Below are 21,023 nucleotides of genomic sequence, written 5' to 3' on the forward strand. Positions count from 1 at the left end.
GGCTCCAGAGTCTTTTTAGGAACCTGTGGAGGGCGAAAACGGCCTTCCCCAACACCTCCAGAGGCTGGAAACAACTCGTTTGCTGATTTCCGGTGAAACCGGAAGGCCTGTTATTCACTCTCCCCAGGTTCCAGAGCCTTTCTAGGAACCTGGGGAGGGCGAAAACACCCACCCAGAGGCCTTCCAGATGCCAGAAATGGTCTGTTTGCTGACTTCCAGAAGTAGGCAAACGGGCTGTTTCCGGCCTCCGGGGAGGTGGGGAAGGCCATTTTCACCCTCCCCAGGCTCTTAGAAAGGCTCTGGAGCCTGGGGAGGGTGAAAAACGGGCCCACTGTGCCATCGTGTGCCAAAAGTGGGGAAAGCGTGGTGGGGTCGCTCGTGCATGTGCAGGGGGGGGCAGGATGCATAGAATTATGGGTGTGGGCACAGACCCCCCCCCCCAGTGCTCTCCCCGCTTTTGGCACACGATGGCAAAAAGGTTAGCCACACTGCCCTACACAATTCTAGTCAATTCTAGTCAAATTGCTGTCCGATCTCTTCTTAAAAAGTAGTAGTATAATACTAGCAGGAGGAGGAGGAGTTGGAAGGCACCTTGGAGGTCTTCTAGTCCAACCCTCTACTCAAGCAGGAGACCCTGTCCCATTTCAGACAACGGTCGTCCAAGCTCTTCTTAAAAGCCTCCAGTGCTGGAGCACCCACAACTTCTGGTGGCAAGCCGTTCCACGGATTAATTGTTCTAATCGTCAAGAAATTTCTCTTTAGTTCCAGGTTGGTTCTCTCCTTGATTTGTTTCCATCCGTTGCTTCTTGTCCTACCCTCAGGTGCTTTGGAGAACAGGTGGACTCCCTCTTCTTCTTTGGGGCAGCCCCGCAAATATTGGAAGAGATGTGGATGGACTACCTTTCCCACATTTTTTGCAACTGTCTTAAAGGAACAGTTTCTTTCCTTGGTAGAAAGTTCTATTAAGAACTTTCTTAGTAGATGGTGGGTATGCAGTAAGCGTCATATATCTTGACTTCAGCAAAGTGGGGAAAAAAAGAGCTGGCTGGAGAATTCTGGGAGTTGAAGTCCACAAGTCTTAAATCAGGAGTCTTCAACCTTGGCAACTTTAAAGATTTGTGGACTTTAACTCCCAGAATTCCCCAGCCCAGCCACGTAGGGTAACTTTCTTAATAGATGGTGGGTATGCAGTAAGTGTCATATATCTTGACTTCGGCAAAGTGAAATAAAGAGCTGGCAGGGGAATTCTGGGAGTTGAGGTCCACCCATGTTTTTTTTTTAAAGTTTTTTATTTTTATTTCTCATAAACACATTTACATGTACAGTCATTTATCCATCATTTTTCATTCACCTTATCTTTTAACTTTCATTTTTCATTTTTACTTTTTCGGGGCTGCTTTTTTACCATTTATCTTTACCCCAGCCTTTCTTCTTCTCCTCCCCTTCTCTTCCTTCCTCTTTCTCCTCCTACTTTCTTCTTTCTTCCTCTCCTTCTCTTTCCTACTTCCCCTTACCTTCCCCCTGTCAGCACTCCAAACTACATTCGTTCCGGTGCTGACATAAGGAGGAGAAGAGGGGGCAGCTGGCAAGAGGACGCTTGACTTTTCACCTACTTATTTTCCCTGAAGATAATGTCCCCTAGGAGATGGGATGGGAGGGGGGACATTCCTGGGAGCTGAAGTAGTAGATATGGGGAGAGTGATTTGGAAGATGGCCAATGAGACGCAGAGGATTGGGGAACGGAAAGGGAAGGTTTGGGGGTCAGGAAGTCAGTGTTGGCTACGACATAATCGGGGACAGATTGTCGTGCTTAATAAATGAAAGATTTATTTATAAATGCAATTTATTTGAGATGACACCGAAACCTGACACCCCCACTCCTCTCTTCTTCCCCCCTTCTAACCTTCTCTTCTCCACCCATGTTAAAGTGGCCAAGGCTGAGAAATGTTGCTTTGTATATATTTGTGTGTTCCAATCTCTCTCTCTCTCTCTCTCTCCCTCTCCTTCTCTTCTCTCTTCCCCCACCCCAATAGATTGAAGAGATCGAACGGGAGATTATTAAGCAGGAAGAAAACGTCGACCCCGATTACTGGGAGAAGCTGCTGAGGCACCATTACGAGCAGCAGCAGGAGGACCTGGCTCGTAACCTGGGCAAAGGGAAGCGGGTGCGAAAGCAGGTTAACTACAATGACGCTGCCCAGGAGGACCAAGGTCAGTGCTTCAGAAACGAAAAACGGCACCCCTCTGGGCATCCCCTGAACATTACCTCAATTAAAACCCAAAGTGGCTTCAGGTTTTGAGTCCGACACTTAGTTTGCTCAAAAACTCATCCTCCTCCTCTTTTAACGACCCCATAATCCCTTAACGGGTGGGAGTCTGGGCAACTGAATGGAGCTGAGTCAGGGGTGGGTTCTAAATTTTTTTTACTACCGGTTCTGTGGGCGTGGCTTATTTTGTGGGCGTGGCTTGGAGGTCATGTGACTAGGTGGGCGTGGCTAGCTGGTCAGAGTCATTTCTGGAAGGTCCTCCCACTTACGACCAGTCCTCGCACTTACGACCCGACTCATTTGTTTGCTTTTAGCACTGATCAGCTGTAGGGCGGCCCTTTGAAGCCGCGCGGCAAGAGTTTAAACAGTTTTTTTCCCTCTAGTCATCAGCTGGGACTCAGGAGGCAGCAATATATAGAATATATTGTATGTATATATGTATAGAAATTTGAATAATAAATAAATAAATAAATAAAATAGATTGGGGGTGGGACCAAATAAAAGGTAAGAATAACATGGGGGGGTGGGAGGGCAGGGACGGGAGAATCGGTTCGGTGACGTCATATCGTCACTGCTACCGGCTCGGCCGAACCGGACCGGACCGGGAGGAACCCACCACTGAGCTGAGTGTTTACTGGCTGGATGCCCTTCCTGTTGCCAATGCGGAGTTTTATTCAACAGATATATTCCCGGTAATATTGAGAATACGGAGTTATATTCAGCAGATATATTCTCATTGTGCCCAGAGAGAAAAATATCTGCCTCTACCTAGGATCGAACACCCAACCTCCTGATTGTGAGGGGAGAGCTCCACCTCCAGGCCACCGCACCACTCTCCAACAGTTTGTTTAGTCATCATTTCCCATAATCCCTTGCAGGGTGGTGTCTGGGCAACTGAATGGAGCTAAGAGTTTTACTGGCCGGATGCCCTTCCTGTCGCCAATGAGGAGTTATATTCAGCAGATATATATATTCTCATGGTGCCCAGAGAGAGAAATATCTGCCTCTACCTAGGATCGAACTCACAGCCTCCTCATTGGGAGGCGAGAGCTCCACCTCTAGGCCACATCACTTTTTTTGGGGGGGGGGGTAGTTTTTTTTGTAGTTTGCTCATAAACTACAGAGCTAAAAACCGGTAATTCGTGAATAAGGGAGCAAAAGTCAGGTTTTTCAAGATCCGGGAGAAGATGCATCTCAGCTCTTGTTTAAGGGGGCTTTTGGGGCAGGGTATAGAAACAGAGAAATGGGCAGAAGGTATTATTTCTCTTAGGTATAGTACCAGGAAAGTATGATAAAAGGGAATGTATATTTCAGTGATGACTAACCTTTTTTCCCTCGGCTACCAAAAATGCACGTGCCCACACCCATAATGCAATCCCCCGGCTCGCGCCACGGCCCCCTGAGCATGTGCGTGTAACCCCCCACGCTGACCTGAGCATTCATGCACAAGCCCCCCCACGGTCCCGTTCCCCCCACCGCCGCACATGCGTGCACAACCCCCAGCACACCTGTTTTGGATCTAGCAGGCCTCCCTGAAGCCTCTGGAGGCCGGAAACGGCCCATTTCTGGATTTCCAGTAGGCCTGTTTTTCACCCTCCCCAGGCTCCGGAGGATTTCCTTGCGCCTCCAGGAGGACGGAAACTGCCTCCCCTGGCCTTCTGGAGGCTGGAAATGGCTCCTAGCCTTCCGGTAATTCCGGGAGGCCTGTTATTCGCCCTCCCGAGGCTCCGGAGGCTTTCCTTGCGCCTCCAGGAGGGTGAAAACTGCCTCCCCTGGCCTTCTGGAGGCTGGAAATGGCTCCTAGACTTCCGGTAATTCCGGGAGGCCTGTTATTCGCCCTCCCGAGGCTCCGGAGGCTTTCCTTGCGCTTCCAGGAGGGTGAAAACTGCCTCCCCTGGCCTTCTGGAGGCTGGAAATGGCTTCTAGACTTCCGGTAATTCTGGGAGGCCTGTTATTCGCCCTCCCGAGGCTCCGGAGGCTTTCCTTGCGCCTCCAGGAGGGTGAAAACTGCCTCCCCTGGCCTTCTGGAGGCTGGAAATGGCTCCTAGCCTTCCGGTAATTCCGGGAGGCCTGTTATTCGCCCTCCCCAGGCTCCAGAGGCTTTCCTCGCGCCTCCAGGAGGGTGAAAACTGCCTCCCCTGGCCTTCTGGAGGCTGGAAATGGCCGGTTTCTAGACTTCCAGTACTTCCGGGAGGCCTGTTTTTCCCCGTCCCCAGGCTCCGGAGGCTTTCCTTGTGCCTACAGGAGGTCAAAAACCGCCTCCCCTGGCCTTCCAGAGGCTGGAAATGGCCCGTTTCTAGACTTCCGGTACTTCCGGTAGGCCTGTTTTTCGCCCTCCCAGAGCCTCCGCGCGAGCCCTGTACTTCCCTGGCATCCAAAACAGACCGCGTGGAGACTCATGGGAGGGGAGGGGGAGCATGGGCATGCGCGCATGAGTCCCACATCCGCGGCAGAGACCCGAAAATCAGCTGGCTGGTGGGAGGTGGAGCTGACATAGGGCGATGGCTCTCATGCCTGCAGAAATGGCTCCAGGTGGCACGCCTGCCATAGATTTGCCATCACAGATATATTTAACATTACACGTCTTAACAGCAGCAAGAATTGTATTTGCTCAGCACTGGAAAAATGAGGAAACACCTACCGAAGAAGATGTAAATAAAAAAAAAATTACTAGATTATGCAGAAATAGATAGATTGACGTTAAAGGTAAAAGAAAAAGAATGTACAGAATATTTTCGAATATGGGACTTGTTCCACAAATGGTCGGATAATAGGAGGAGAAATGAGGAGCTGGGAAAGTTTTCTGATGTAACCAAATGGATCCAGACAATACGCTGTTCCCAAAACACTTCATGTATGTAAACGGAAAATGTATAAATAAACGGTTAAAAAAGAAACAGAGAAATTGGCAAAAGGTGCCATTTTTTTACGGCTGCCCCTCTGAAGACGTAATGGCAGTTTGATCACAGATCGGTAATGAAGTTTCATTTTGAAATGAAAAGGAAAAGTCAACCAGTAGAGAGAAATATCTGCCTCTACCACTCTCCAACAGTTTGTTTAGTCATCATCATCCTCTTTTAACGACCCTTTTAATCCCTTGCGGGGGTGGAGTCTGGGCAACTGAATGGAGCTGAGTGTTTTACTGGCCGGATGCCTTTCCCGTCGCCAGTGCAGAGTTTTGTTCAGCAGATAAATTCTCATTGAGCCGAGGTGGCGCAGTGGTTAGAGCGCAGTACTGCAGGCTACTTTCTGCCTGCCTGCAGTTTGGCAGTTCGACTCTCACCAGGCTCAAGGTTTGACTCAGCCTTCCCATCCATCCTTCCGAGCTCGGTAAAATGAGGATTCAAATTGTAGGGGGCAAGAGGCTGACTCTGTAAGCCGCTTAAAGCACTGTAAAGCGGTATATAAGTCTATTGCTATTGCTATTGAGGGCCCAGAATTTCCTAACCTTGGCCACTTAGAGACGGGTGGAATTCTCCAGCCAGCATGGCTGGCTGGAGAATTCTGGGAGTTGAAGTCCACCCATCTTAAAGTGGACAAACTTGATACATAAAGGACTTGCTTTATTCTTCTCGACTTTCAATTTTTGGAGCTATTCCAAAAAAAAAAAATCCCCGTCTTGTATCGCTTGCAAACCGGCGTTCTCGGTTTTTTTTTTTTTTTCCTTCTTTATGTTTTCAGACAATCAGTCTGAATACTCTGTCGGCTCCGAAGAGGAAGATGAAGATTTTGACGAGAGGCCAGAAGGTATGAGGGCTGGGGTGTGGGGTCTTTTGTGCTGTAGGTCTCTGGAAAGGCCTTCTTAAAAAGAATCCAGTCGTCCGATCTCGAATCCCCTCCCTTCCTTCCTTTTTACGGCCCCCTCGGTCCGAACGGAATGAAATCTCCTGCCAAGGAGAAATCGAACTGGATGTCTTGAGGGTGCTTTGATCTGGTGGGTGGCTTGCAGCTGCGGAGGGTGGGGGTGGGGGGTGGGGTCAAATCCGGGAACCGTGGCGCTCGGTGGTACGGGAAAAAACGTGGCCCGCGTTGTGTTCTAACGCACTTCGCAAATGTGGCGTGATCGGTTCTTTCTTAGTACGGTGTGTAGGGTGAGAGGTTGTTCCCTGGGGGTCTTTAAGGCTCCCTGAGCTTGGTTGCAAGACATTTCATGACCCCACTGGGTAACCTCATCAGTGCTAGCAGGGAGTAGGGTGTACGGTGTGGAGGAGAAGAGGAGGAGAACAGGAGAAAGAGAAGGAAAGCTTGGTGCTCTCTGAGCTCAGACGTTTCATGACCCAACGAGGTAACCTCATCAGTGCTAGCAGGGAGTAGGGCAGGGATGGCTAACCTTTTTGCCGTCGCGTGCCAAAAGTGGGGAGAGCGCGGGGGGGGGGTGTCGTGCACACGCATGCCCCACACCCATAATTCAATGCGCCCCGCATCCCCACGCATTTGCGTGCAAGCCCTCCGTGCTCCCCCTCCCTCCGCTTTTGGCACGTGATGGCACAGTAGGCCCAGTAGGCCCGTTTTTCACTCTCCCCAGGCTCCAGAGCCTTTCTAGGAGCCTGGGGAGGGCGAAAACGGCCTTCTACACACACCCACACCTTGTTGTCCCTGTGGACTAGACTCCCAGCTATTACCTAGGCCAATGCCTATGGCGGGACCCTTTTCATAGTCCCTGGGCCCATAATATCCATACAAAACTTTTGAAGATCGGGATTTCCCCCATTGAAGCTTTTATTTTAGGCCCGGATGCTGCCAAATCGTTGATTTTTCAACAGCTGGACGACATTTTTTTTTTTTTTTTGGAAAAAAAAAGTTTTTATTTTATTTTATAATCAAACAAATATACAATATAAGCAACCATTCAATCTATCATCAACCTTCAACCCCCCCTCCCCCACCCCCCCACCCCCGACTTCCCAGAACAAAAACAGGGCATAGACTTCAACAAACATTCGCTAACATATGCTAACTTACTGCAAGATTTAAAACTCCCTGGACCCCTTAACTCCCCTTCTACAAAGTCATCAACCTCCCCTTTCATTAACGCTAAGGGTTTTAAAAACATTAACAAACATTGATCATTCAAACCCTAAAAACTCTCTTAGTATATCTGTAAAGTATTCTTAATTCATTTACTTAAACATTTTACTCTCCCTCCACTTCTCAAAATTCAGATATTTTAGAAAATCTTATAACAAAGAGTAAACCTTAATTAGTCAATAATTGAATTTCTGCATTTTCCCCTCAATCTTCCTCCCTCCCTCTATCATTTAAATTTTAAAACATAATCATTTTAATTAACCATTAATACATCAACTGCAAAACCAAAAAAAAAAAAAAGTTAATCTTACTTTCATGCTTTCAGATATTTTAAAAGTCTTATAACAAAAAGTCTTCCTCCCTCCAACTTTTAAATCTTAAAACATAATCCTTTTAATTAGCCATTCGGGGGGGGGGGGGGTAAAATCCATCCATTGTACATGTGATGGCCGATCCCCGGAATCTCTGTTCCACATTACATTCGTATGTCCCTACTACCGAGACATAAGATCAAGATTCATTTCTCCTATTTCCCAGAGATTCCCTGGTTCACCCGATCTGTTCAGCCTTTATTTCCTACTCCAGGACGCAGACCCCAATATAACTCCAAAGGTGGCAAAATTTTTTGCTGTAGTCGTGGCTGAAAAAAAAACAGGGGAAGAGACGGGTAACCCCTACGGCAGAGGATCCACTAGTACTGACAGTACGGATTGTATCTGAGGCAGTAGATGGTGTGCTGTCACATGATCTATTCATATTTGTAAAATATACTCCCCTTCTATGTGTATTTTAATTTGGTCTCTGACTGCAATAGAAACTTACTTACTTACACACCCACACCCTGAGGCCCTCCAGAGGCCAGAAACAGCCTGTTTCCCGACTTCCGGTGGGCCCGGAAGGCCTGAAAATCGGAGCTGAGTTAGGGCAACGCTCACGTGCCCACCGATATGGCTCCGCGTGCCACAGGTTAGCCATCACGGGAGTAGGGTATGCGGAGTGGAGCAGGAGAAGAGAAAGAGGAGGAAGGCTGAGGGTCCTTGGTGCTTTCTGAGCTCAGTGGTTTTCTGGCCGACGTTTCCTGACCCAACGAGGGAGCATCATCAGTGCTGGAAGGTAGTGGAGCATGTGGAGTAGAGGAGGAGGAGGAAGGGAAGAGGAAGAAGAGGTTAGAACTGTGGGATTGTTGGTGCTCTCTGAGCTTAGTTTTTTTTCTGGCAGGCGTTTCATGACCCAACTAGGGAGCATCATCAGTGCTAGAAGGGAGAGTGGTTTGCTCTGTGTTTATATATACAGCTGGGATTGTTGTCTATCATGGCAGTCAGCTTTGCTTGTCTGCCTGGGGGAATTCAGCCTTTCTGGCCGTCCCTTTTGATGACTCTCCTTGCTGTTCCTGGTTCCAGGGTCTATCTGGCGTTGGGTAAACCAGCATGGGGAGACTTGGCCATCTCTGCAGGGTGAATCCTGGCAATTGGTTAGCTTGAGACTTAGCCGTCTCCTTTGTGAAGAGAAAGGGGGGGGGGGTTGGGGGGTTCCTGAGCATACCTCCCAAGTGACTGAAATATTTGCTTCTTCTTCTCCTCCCTCTGCAAATCCAGGTCGCCGGCAGTCCAGGAGGCAGCTTCGGAATGAGAAGGACAAACCTCTCCCCCCACTTCTGGCACGGGTTGGGGGGAACATTGAGGTGAGACTCAAACTCTGTGGGGATGCAGTGGGAATGGTGGGAGGAGAGAGGGGGTGGAGGAGAGAAGAGAAAGGGAGAGAGGAGAGAGACAGAGGAGAAGAGACAGAAGAGAGAAAAAAGGGAGAAAAGAGAGGGGGAGGCGAGAAGAGAGAAAGAGAAGGGGGAGGAGGAGAGAAGAGAAGGAGAGAGAGAAGAGAGGGAGGGAAAAAGAGAGAGGAGGGAGAGACGGGAGAAGAGACGAGAAAAGAAGGGAGAAAAGAGGGGGAGGAAAGAAGAGAGAAGGGGAGGAGGAGAGAAGAGAAGGAGAGAGATAGATAAATAGATAGATAGATAGATAGATAGATAGATAGATAGATAGATATGGATGGATGGATATATATGATAGATATATGATAGATAGACAGATAGATGATAGATAGATAGATAGATAGATAGATAGATAGATAGATAGATACATACATACATACATACATACATACATACATACATACATGATAGGTAGGTAGGTAAGTAGGTAGGTAGATGGATAGATAGATAGAGATGGATGGATAGATATTGATAATAGATAGATAGATGGATGATAGATAAGTAGGTAGATGGATAGATAGATAGATTAGATACGATAGATAGATAGATAGATAGATAGATACATACATACATACATACATACATACATACATACATACATGATAGGTAGGTAGGTAAGTAGGTAGGTAGATGGATACTTAGAGATGGATGGATAGATATAATAGATAGATAGATGGATGATAGATAAGTAGGTAGATGGATAGATAGATAGATTAGATACGATAGATAGATAGATAGATAGATAGATAGATAGATAGATAGATAGATATGATAGATTAGATAATAGGTAAGTAGGTAGATGGATAGATTAGATACGATAGATAGATAGATAGATAGATGGATGGATGGATGGATGGATGGATGGATGGATGGATAGATGGATGGATAGACGGGAGAGAGGGGAGAAGAGATGAGAGAAAAGAAGGGAGAAAAGGGGGAGGAGAGAAGAGAGAAGGGGAGGAGGAGGAGGAGAGAAGGGAGAGGGGAGAAAGACAAGAGAGAAGGAGAGAAGAGGGGGAGGAGAGAAGAGAGGGAAGGAAGAAGAGAGAAGGGAGAGAGAGGAGAGGGAAGGAAGAAGAGAGAAGGGAGAGGGAGGAGAGAGGACAGGAGAGAGAAAAGGGGGAGGAGAGGAAAGAAGGGAGAGAGGAGAGAGAAAAGAGGGGAGGGGAAGAGAGGGGGAGAGAAGAGAGAAGGAGCGAGAGAAGAGAGGGGAGGAAGAAGAGAGAAGAGAAACAGGGAAACTATCAGAACTTGGAATCTCGGTTGTAAGAGACCCCAGGGAGCTCCGTCGGAGCTTTGGAAAGCCATTGCTAAAACGACCGGTCGTCATTGGAGGACTCCGCTGTGGACGTTGGCGGGGCTGACCCGGGCCTGCGCTTGCTGCCTCTCCCTCCAGGTGCTGGGCTTCAACACCCGTCAGCGCAAGGCCTTCCTGAACGCCGTCATGCGCTGGGGGATGCCTCCCCAGGACGCCTTCACCTCCCAGTGGCTGGTTCGAGACCTGCGAGGCAAGACGGAGAAGGAATTTAAGTAGGTACCTTCTCCGTTCGGGATTCGGATCTTACAGCCCCTCAGCGGTGGAAGGAGTGGGGGGGGGGAGGGAAACCCACCAAAACGAGCCGCAGAATTTGCCATTTTTTAAAAAAAAAATTATTTAAAAGAAGTTTTGAACATCTGTTGAGAAAAGTTTCCGATATCCAACCTCCGAAATCGACCTCCTTGTCAATTTAAGCCCGTTGTTCTTTTCCTGCCTTTTTGGAACGAGGTCGAACAATTCGGCCTCGTCTTCGTCGTGAGAGCCTTCCGGATATTCAGAAGCAGGCATCACGTCTCGGCACTGATGGCGTTACCTAGCTTGGTCGTGAAACGTCGGCAAGAAAGCCATAAGCTGAGAGAGCCCACAAGGAGCCCACAGTCCTCCTCCTCCTTCACCGCCTCCTCCTCTCTACAAACCCCACTCCCTTCTAGCACTGATAATGATACCTAGTAGGGTCATGAAATGTCTGCAAGAAAGCCACAAGCTGAGAGAGCCCACAAGGAGCCCACAGTCCTCCTCCTCCTTTCCTTCTCCTTCTCCTTCACCTCCTCCTTCTTCTCCTCCTCCTCTCCACAAACGTCACTCCCTTCTAGCACTGATAATGTTACCTAGTAGGGTCATGAAATGTTTGCAAGAAAGCCAGTCCTCCTCCTCCTCCTTTCCTTCTCCTTCTCCTCCTCCTCCTCCTCCTCTTTAGAAACCCCACTCCCTTCTAGCACTGATAATGTTAGCTAGTAGGGTCACGAAACGTCTGCAAGAAAGCCACAAGCTGACAGAGCACCAAGGAGTCCACAGGGGAATCGTCATGGAGCACTGGTACGCCAGAAACCGGTCCGGGCAAAACAGCAAAGGTGGGACTAGAACTCCCAGTCTCCTAGTGATTGGCCAAAATTCATCTGCCTTTCATGCCTAAAATGGAACTAGAACTCCCGGTCTCCTGGTCTATTTGTGTCAGAAGCATTGGCACAAAGCCACTCTGCTGCCTTTCAGGCCTAAAGTGGGACTAGAACTCCCAATCTCCTAGTGATTGACCCAAATTCACTCAGCTGCCTTTCATGCCTAAAGCGGAACTAGAACTCCCAGTCTCCTGGTGATTGGCCCATCCAGCTGGCTTTCACGCCTAAGGTGGAACTAGAACTCCCAGTCTCCTGGTCGGTATTTGGGTCAGAAGCATTGGCCCAAAGTCACCCAGTTGGCTTTCGTGCCCAAGGCGGTACTAGAACTCCCAGTCTCCTGGTGATTGGCCCACCCAGCTGGCTTTCGCGCCTAAGGTGAAACTAGAACTCCCGGTCTCCTGGTGATTGACCCAAATTCACCCAGCCACCTTTCATGCCTAAAATGGAACTAGAACTCCCGGTCTCCTGGTCTATCTTTCTGTCAGAAGCATTGGCCCAAAGTCACCCAACTGGCTTTCATGCCCAAGGTGGGACTAGAACTCCCAGTCTCCTGATGATTGACCCAAATTCACCCAGCCGCCTTTCATGCCTAAGGTGGGACTAGAACTCCTGGTCTCCTGGTCTGTCTTTGTGTCAGAAGCATTGGCCCAAAGCCACCCAGCTGCCTTTCATGCCTAAAGTGGAACTAGAACTCCCAGTCTCCTGGTGATTGGCCCACCCAGCTGGCTTTCGCGCCTAAGGTGAAACTAGAACTCCCGGTCTCCTGGTGATTGACCCAAATTCACCCAGCCACCTTTCATGCCTAAAATGGAACTAGAACTCCCGGTCTCCTGGTGATTGGCCCACCCAGCTGGCTTTCGCACCTAAGGTGAAACTAGAACTCCCGGTCTCCTGGTGATTGACCCAAATTCACCCAGCCACCTTTCATGCCTAAAATGGAACTAGAACTCCCGGTCTCCTGGTCTGTCTTTCTGTCAGAAGCATTGGCCCAAAGTCACCCAACTGGCTTTCATGCCCAAGGCGGGACTAGAACTCCCAGTCTCCTGATGATTTACCCAAATTCACCCAGCCTTTCATGCCTAAGGTGGGACTAGAACTCCTGGTCTCCTGGTCTGTCTTTGTGTCAGAAGCATTGGCCCAAAGCCACCCAGCTGCCTTTCATGCCTAAAGTGGAACTAGAACTCCCAGTCTCCTGGTGATTGGCCCACCCAGCTGGCTTTCGCGCCTAAGGTGAAACTAGAACTCCCGGTCTCCTGGTGATTGACCCAAATTCACCCAGCCACCTTTCATGCCTAAAATGGAACTAGAACTCCCGGTCTCCTGGTCTGTCTTTCTGTCAGAAGCATTGGCCCAAAGTCACCCAGTTGGCTTTCCTGCCCAAGGCGGGACTAGAACTCCCAGTCTCCGCCTTTCTAACCACCACAGGACCAAACCCAGTGCTTCGTTTGCCAAGTGATGATGGTTCTTACTCATCTGACACCCTCTCCAAACACATTTCTTGTCTGTGTTTTCCTGGAGAGCGAAGCGAAGGGATGGCCTCCTCTCCCTCAAGCAGACACAGAGCAAGGGAAGGCTGTGTCCAGGCGCATTGGCGAGTCTTAAGGCGTGACTCCTGCCAAGCTGGCCCACAGCTACAGAGCCCGCTGCTCTCTCGGTTGAAGATGTACGAAGAGAATCTGATGGCAAACGGGTGGAACGGAAAGTTCCAGAAGCACCGGGGGGGGGAGGAGAGTATTGGGTTTAGGATCCGTACCTAGACGTCTCCACTCACTCCCTGCTCCTAGGACGGTGTCTCTCGGCCTTAGCAACTGTAGGGTGTGTGGACTTCAGCTCCCAGAATTCCCCGACCATCATGGCAACCTTAAGATATGCGGACTTCAATTCCCAGAATTCCCCAGCCATCATGATGTGTAGACTTCAACTCCCAGAATTCCCCAGCCATCATGGCAACCTTAAGATATGCGGACTTCAACTCCCAGAATTCCCTGGCCATCATGGCAACCTTAAGATATGCGGACTTCAATTCCCAGAATTCCCCAGCCATCATGATGTGTAGACTTCAACTCCCAGAATTCCCCAGCCATCATGGCAACCTTAAGATATGCGGACTTCAACTCCCAGAATTCCCTGGCCATCATGGCAACCTTAAGATATGCGGACTTCAATTCCCAGAATTCCCCAGCCATCATGATGTGTAGACTTCAACTCCCAGAATTCCCCAGCCATCATGGCAACCTTAAGATATGCGGACTTCAACTCCCAGAATTCCCTGGCCATCATGGCAACCTTAAGATATGCGGACTTCAATTCCCAGAATTCCCTGGCCATCATGGCAACCTTAAGATATGCGGACTTCAATTCCCAGAATTCCCCAGCCATCATGATGTGTAGACTTCAACTCCCAGAATTCCCCAGCCATCATGGCAACCTTAAGATATGCGGACTTCAACTCCCAGAATTCCCTGGCCATCATGGCAACCTTTGACGCCCCTTCTCTGGAACATTCCTGCAATTCAACAAATCAAAACTACCTTAATCCAAAGATTTGAGGTTTGACTTCCTTCGCCTGGACCGGAGGGAGACACCATCGCATACCATCGCGCCCTCTTTCCCAATTTTTTTCCTTTTCTGTCTCCGCAGGGCCTACGTTTCTCTCTTCATGAGGCACCTCTGCGAACCCGGAGCGGACGGTTCGGAGACGTTTGCCGACGGGGTGCCGAGGGAAGGTCTGTCCAGACAGCAGGTCCTGACACGGATAGGAGTCATGTCTCTGGTTAAAAAAAAGGTATGGGACTCTTGGGCAGCAACGATGGAAGGCCCAACCATCATCCAGTGCCCTTCTAATTACTCGGCATTGGTTCCTCCCCAAGGAAGGAAAAATGAAGGACATACTGGTCTAAATCAGGGCTGTCAAGCACAAGAGCCGAGGGTCGGATCCGGCCCACGATGTGGTCAGATCCGGCCCGCGAGGCCATCCTGGAAAATGTTAACCCTCAGAGGTGGTATTGACTTACTTTCCCTACCGGTTCGCAAATGTGAGTGCGCACCTCGGTGCATGCGTGTGGCCTTCCACGCAGGCGCTTTGCTCGCATATGTGGCTTGCATGTGTGCGCACGGCTTCAAAATGTGCCTAAATAGGACGGCGTAGCACCCGGGTGATTACCGGTTTGTTTGAACAGGTGCGAACCGGCGCGAACCGGCTGAATACCACCTCTGGCTGGCCTGCATCGCTTCAGCACGGTCTACCCAATGCAAAGAGGAAACATGCCAGCAGTTTGGGGAGTGGCGTCAAACTGGCCGCACCCACCCAGTTGGCCACGCCCAATGGGTGACGTTAAGATGGCCACGCCCCACCTGGGGACAACCATAGCCCTCAATGAAATTGAGTTTGACACTCCTGGTTGAGTTGTTTCTGAGGTGGGGGTGGTGGAGCTCATTGACCCGGAGGCCTTCAATACAAGGGCACCTTCGTAAATCGGTACATTGGTAAACTATTTATTGATGTATTTATTTATCTCTTATTGCCATTATTATCTTTGTCAATAACTCAAGGCAGTGGACATAGCCAATATTCCTTCCTCCTTTTTCCTATTTGCCCCACAAACCACAATCCTGTTGAAAGAGGTTGGGTTGAAAGAGAGGGACTGGCCCCCCAAAGTCACCTATCTGGCTTTCATGGCTTAAGTGGAACTAGAACTCACCATCGCCTGGTGATTGGACCAAAGTCACCCAGCTGGCTTTCATGCCTAAAGTGAGACTAGAACTCGCCGTCTCCTAGTGATTGGCCCAAAGTCACCCAGCTGGCTTTCATTCCTATGGTGAGACTAGAATTCACTGTCTCCTGGTGGATTGGCCCAAAGTCACCCAGCTGGCATCCATGCCTAAGGCGGGACTAGAACTCCCGGTCTCCTGGTTTCTAAGCCAGCCCTTTTAACCATTACCCCAGAGTATCTCTCTAAACGATGTGCTTCTCAGTTTGGACGTTCTCTAAAATTCCCACCAATTTTTTTTTTTTTGCTAGGGTAGTAGACTTCTACTGCGGAATGGTTTTATTTTTGCGACCGTTGTCATTGCAGACTTAAAATTGCTCACGGGGGGGGGGGCGTGTGCGTGTGTTTGCATGACAGGTACAAGAGTTTGAACATATTAACGGCCGCTGGAGTATGCCTGAATTGATGCCCGACCCCAGCGCGGACTCCAAAAAGTCTTCCCGAGCCTCGTCCCCCACCATCAAAACCTCCACCACCACCCCAGAACCCAGCTGCACCAACACGCCCTGCACCTCCAAACCAGGTAGGCATCCACCAGGGACGGAGCAAAAGGACAGGACCTGTCACGAGGGCGGGGGGACGGTGGACGGTGGACCCTGAAGCTGTTTGAATCTACCCAACCCCGTTTTAAGGCAGGCGAAATGGACAAAGCTGAATCTTGTCTGCATGATTTCTGTTCAGGATTTCAATGTCTGCCTTTTTTAAGAGGCTGGTTCGTGTTGCTAGTATCATCGTCATCTTCATTTAACGACCCCATAATCCCTTGCGGGGTGGAGTCTTGGGCAACTGAATGGAGCTAGCAAGAGTGTTTTACCGGCCGGATGCCCTTCTTGTCGCCAGCGTGGAGTTTTGTTCGGCAGATATATTCTCAGTCTGCCCAGAGAGAAAAATATCTGCCTCTACCTAGGATCGAACTGAAAAATTGACTTTTTTTCCAGTGCCGTTGTAACTTTAAATGGTCACTAAATGAACTCTTGTAAGTGGAGGACTAGCTACTTGTTTGTGAAAATAAAATACAGAGACTGTTAAATTGATTTTGAAGTGACAGGAGCACGGCTAAGCTCTGAGTGAAGGCAGGCAGCTAGATCTTTGGGGGAAGGAAAAGTGGGTCTAGCATCATAGAATCCTTGTGTCAGGGTTCCGATGGATGCCCTAATTACATCATGAGCTTCATGTCTGCACGTTGCCAAGTGAAGCCAGCTCAGACCCTACGTAATTTATGCTCCAATTATGACCCTGTTTCCCCCCTCCTCCCAGGTTGTGTTATCGATCACATTCCAACAGAGCAGTTTCACAGTTGTAGAGGTCACTCCCCTCCGGTTGCTGTAGGTAACCCTGGGAAACAGCCTTGAGAGAGATAAGCATAGAATGTGCATCTGTCTTTGGCTGCTGTGCCATTTCGCTGTTTTCCCATCCCCTCTGGCCTATGGCAACTCGAGAGCAGGCCAGGGATGCTTTGCGAGTTGATACCTTGCGTTGGAAGGGACCTCGGAGGTCTTCTAGTCCAACCCCAAGGCAGGAGTCCTTCTTCTATCCCGGACAATTGGTTGTTGGGATGATCCATAAAATTGAAGGCAGATTATCGTATCTGTTGTGGCCTGCCAGCGGAGCTGGTGGCAGATTCGGACAATGAGGAGGTTGGGGAGGAACATGGGCCAGTCCTGGAGTCTGGGGAAGGCTCTGATGAGGGCTCTGCGTCGGAGGCAGAGAGGGGGCCAGGGCCGTCTAACAGTTATCAGCTGCCTTCGGAGTCGGACATCAGTGGGGCAGAAGAACAGCTGGAGCCTGTTCCCGATGTGCGCATGCACAGAGCTGCCAGGAGAAGGGAAAAATTAAGGAACAAGGGTCGACTCAGGAATAAAGCCACAGGTGGATGATGAGGGGAATAAAGAGGAGCGAAAGGGGAGTGGAGTTTGCAGGAGACAATTAGTTCAATTCATGGGGGTGAAGATCTGTTCCTGACTTCTTGCCAAGTAATTGCTGCTACTACAGCGTGCCGTTTGGAAGATATCGGCCTGGCAACTCTCCAAGGTCTGTAGTTGTGAAATCTCCTGAAAGACGGTTTGCCGGGACTTTGCTGGAGAGGAATTTCCCTTTAACCTAAATAAAAGAGGATTTATCGGGACGAGGAGTCGGCTTCCTGATCTCAGGGGAGGCCTAGGTCAGAGCAGTGTCCTCTGTTCCTCCAGCTACTCCAGCCCCCAGTGACAAAGGAGACGGGGCCACCGCGGCCGAAAAGGAGGAGTTGGAGACCAAGGAGGAGAAGTTGGAGAAGGAGACGAAAGGCGGCGAGAAAATGGAGACCGAGGTTTGTAACTTGGCTCCAGTGCCCGTTACTTGGGGAGAATCTTTTTTTTTGGAAAGTGAGATTTTTAGGGAAATCGCCTTGTTGGGAATACTTCGTAGGTACCTGGCTGTCATTCTTTCTCCTGCTTCCCGTCTTAATAATACTTCTTGTGTCCGTTTTTCTTACACCCGAACGCCTGAATTAGGTTTGAAAGAATGATTTCACCCGTAGGATAACTTGGGAATGTTAAGGTTCTAAGTAACATCCCCAACCAAAGAAAACTCCGAGGCTTGAAGTTCCTCAAAGTTCCATTTTATTAGAGAGGTCATATTGGCGCATCTGGGAAAACCCGAATCTGAAAGCTTCCGGGTTTTCCCCACCCAAAAGAAAGTTCAAGTCCCTGCCCAAAACCCACATGGTCCAATCAAGCACCGTCCCAATTGGAGATGCCTCCCAGTTCCGGTTGTCCAGGTGCAGGGCAAGATGTCCTTGACTCCCTGAGAAAGGAATGTTATTATGACTACATATCACCCATGCTCCGTACAATCCCCCCTCCCAGTTTCCCACAGTAGTAAACGTGGCAGCCCTGAAGATCCCACGAAAAAAATGACAGGGACATCCTTCGAGTAGCATTTGAACAAGCCTGAATGGCTTGATTTTTATTTTATTTTTTATTGATACGTATGTACTTATTATTTACAAAATGTATATTAAACCTATCCTATTTATATTACAGCTGTTCTCTCCAAAGCAGCTGAAGGCAGGAGGAGAAGCAACAACAACAGATGGAAACTCATCAAGGAGAGAAGCAACCTGGAATTGAGGAGAAAGTTCCTGACGGGGAAGACAATTAACCAGGGGAACAGCTTGCCACCTGAAGTTGTGGGTGGCTCCATCACTGCAGGTTTTGAAGAAGAGACCAGACAGCCATTTGTCTGAAATGGGAGAGGGTCTCCTTGCTTGAGCAGGGGGTTGGACTAGACCCGAATAACAGAGATGGAAGGGACCTTGGAGGTCTTCTAGTCCAACCCCCTGCCGAAGCAGGAAACCCTAAACCATTTCAGACAATTGGTTATCCAACATCTTCTTAAAAACGTCCAGTGATGGAGCATTTACAACTTCTGGTGGCAAGCAGTTCCACTGATTCATTGTCCTCACTGTCAGGAAATTTCTCCTTAGTTCCAGGTTGCTTCTCTCCTTGGTTTCCATCCATCGCTTCGGTGCCTTGGAGAATAATTTTGACACCTCCCCCCCCTCTTCTTTGTGGCGAGTACATAAGACTCGGTGGTCTTATGTAGAGTTCTCTGCCTTGCATTTCCCAGCCTTCCGCGCCCGAACAGCCCCTTTCTGCCACCTTCGCAGGGGATAAAATGGAGCTGGAGCCTTCGAAGAAGCCGGAGGACGAGGGCCCGATGGTGGCCAGGGAAAAGGAGTCGGAAGCTGAGCCGGCGGTCAAGGACGAAAAGGAGAAATTGGGTAAGCCAAGGTTGATCGGGAAGGTTCCTTCGAAAAGAAGGAGAGAAGGCTCACATCGGAGCATTAAAATTGTATTTAAAAGTCTGTAGAGATTCTCCGTCATCCAGGTTAAGGTGCTTTTTCAGGACTTTTCTGGTTTTTTTTTCTTTTGAAGAGGTTTCGCTTCTCATCCAAGAAGCTTCTTCCGTTCTGAAGAACTGATCTCCTTTGCTCTCAAGAACTGAAGAAGCTTCTTGGATTGAGAAGCGAAACCTCTTCAAGGAAAAACAAAAAAAACCAGAAAGTCCAGTTGACTCCTGAAAAAAAAGCACCTTTGGGACAAAATTGTATTTAGTTTTTTTCTTTTTTTAAAAAACAATTTTTATTTTATTCAGAGACAAACCAAAACGAGACAAAGAACATTTTAAATCAACGTTTTAAAATAAAAAGGTGTTAGGAAAAAAAACAGAGCAGGACCTCCAGACCTGTAAAAATCACCATGGCCATTTGCAAAGTGGGTATTTTTTTTTCTTTCTTCCCCACCCGTCATTGGTTCCTCCTCTTCTTTCCAGATGCTGATTTGGAGAAGCTGGTGGTGGCGGAGGAAAAATCCGCGGAGAGTGATGACAGCAAGGAAAAGACGGAGGGAGAAACTCAGGACCCCAAGAAAGGTAACGTAGGCTGGAGGAAGGATCTGCAGACGTGCAAGGCGAGGAATGCCTGCGATGGCAGGATTTGCACCAGGGGCCGTTGTAGCTTTCAGGCGAGCAATCCTGCATCCTGGCTGGGAAGAGGTTGTGAGACAAGTGTCTAGGTTAGGCGTCCAATCTTGGGGATTTTAAGACCTGTGGACTTCAACTCCCAGAATTCCCCAGCCAGCTTTTTTTTTTTCCACTTTGCTGAAGTCAAGATATATTACGTCGACCGCATTCCCACTGTCTATTAAGAATTTTTTTCAAGCCATTCATGCCATTTGTTCTAAATTATGTAATAATCTGTCTTGAGACAGAATGGCTTGAGACTAGAACAATAAATACAGGGGAGAATCTAAAAATGTAAAATATGTATATAACAAATATATAGAAATGTATAAAATTAAGATTATTAGTGTTAGAAAATACAGTGTACCCAAAGAAAAAGGGACAATGAAGAAAATGAAACGGTAAGAGAGAGATGATGGGAAAGGTACAAAACGGAAAGAAGACCACTAAGAAACATTGGTTAAAAAAGAGGATATATTTAAATGTTGTATGTTATGTGTTTGTCATATTGTGTTATAATAAAATATTAAATTTAGAATTCTTTATTCTCATTCTAATCCTATCCTATTAAAAAAATGCAAGAAAGGTAATAATTTCTTCTCGTCCTATCCATGCTGAATTCTGGGAAACCCTTGCTGGCTGGGGAATAATGTATTTTAAAATATGGGTATTTTAAATTATGGGTATTAATTCAGCCAAATTTATTTAATTCATTTTATTTGATTTTAAATTTTGTATATGTATGTGTTTTATTTTATGGCTGTTCACCGGTCTGAGTCCTTCGGGAGTAGGGCGGTATAGAAATTCAATCAATCAATCAATCAATCAATCAATAAATAAATAAATAAAATTCTGGGAGTTGAAGTCTACAAGGTGGCCAAGATTTGGACATCCCCGATCTAGATTTGGTTGCTCTTGGCTGCTGGGATGCCCCAACGCTGGGCAGGGGTAGTAACAACGGTTTTGATAGGTAGGGCAAGACAACCAATCGTGTATTGGCATTCACTTCGCTACCGGTTGGCAAATGTGAGCGCCCGCGGCACCTCCACGCATGCACAGGACCTTCCACGCATGCGCTGAGCGTCGAAAACGAGACGTGATTACATCCGGGTGGGTGGGCGGAGCTTTCACTGCTACCGGTTCGCCGAACCGGATAGAACCAGCTGAATACCACAACTGAATAGCGCCATCCAGCCTCATCCTTTCCCCCTCTCGCCATTGGCTTCCTTCTGCAGGGGGATCCCATGTAGTTTA

At 48.5% G+C, this 21,023-nt stretch overlaps 1 protein-coding gene across 1 annotated transcript in view; it reads left to right on the forward strand.

Moving 5' to 3' along the window:
• The window catches only part of CHD3 (chromodomain helicase DNA binding protein 3), a 122,735-nt gene that overhangs the window by 91,556 nt on the left and 10,156 nt on the right, over window positions 1-21,023 (forward strand). The window contains exons 25-33 of the mRNA XM_070954356.1: window positions 2,034-2,211; window positions 5,949-6,014; window positions 8,891-8,976; window positions 10,460-10,593; window positions 14,137-14,281; window positions 15,624-15,789; window positions 17,456-17,574; window positions 18,876-19,029; window positions 19,581-19,679. Of these exons, the coding sequence (XP_070810457.1) occupies window positions 2,034-2,211; window positions 5,949-6,014; window positions 8,891-8,976; window positions 10,460-10,593; window positions 14,137-14,281; window positions 15,624-15,789; window positions 17,456-17,574; window positions 18,876-19,029; window positions 19,581-19,679 (1,147 nt within the window). The remainder of the gene's footprint in view (window positions 1-2,033; window positions 2,212-5,948; window positions 6,015-8,890; window positions 8,977-10,459; window positions 10,594-14,136; window positions 14,282-15,623; window positions 15,790-17,455; window positions 17,575-18,875; window positions 19,030-19,580; window positions 19,680-21,023) is intronic.

This window comes from Pituophis catenifer, unplaced genomic scaffold (assembly GCF_029215685.1).
Source record: "Pituophis catenifer annectens isolate HBS135680 unplaced genomic scaffold, rPitCat1.0.hap2 SCAF_15, whole genome shotgun sequence".
NCBI lineage: Eukaryota > Metazoa > Chordata > Lepidosauria > Squamata > Colubridae > Pituophis > Pituophis catenifer.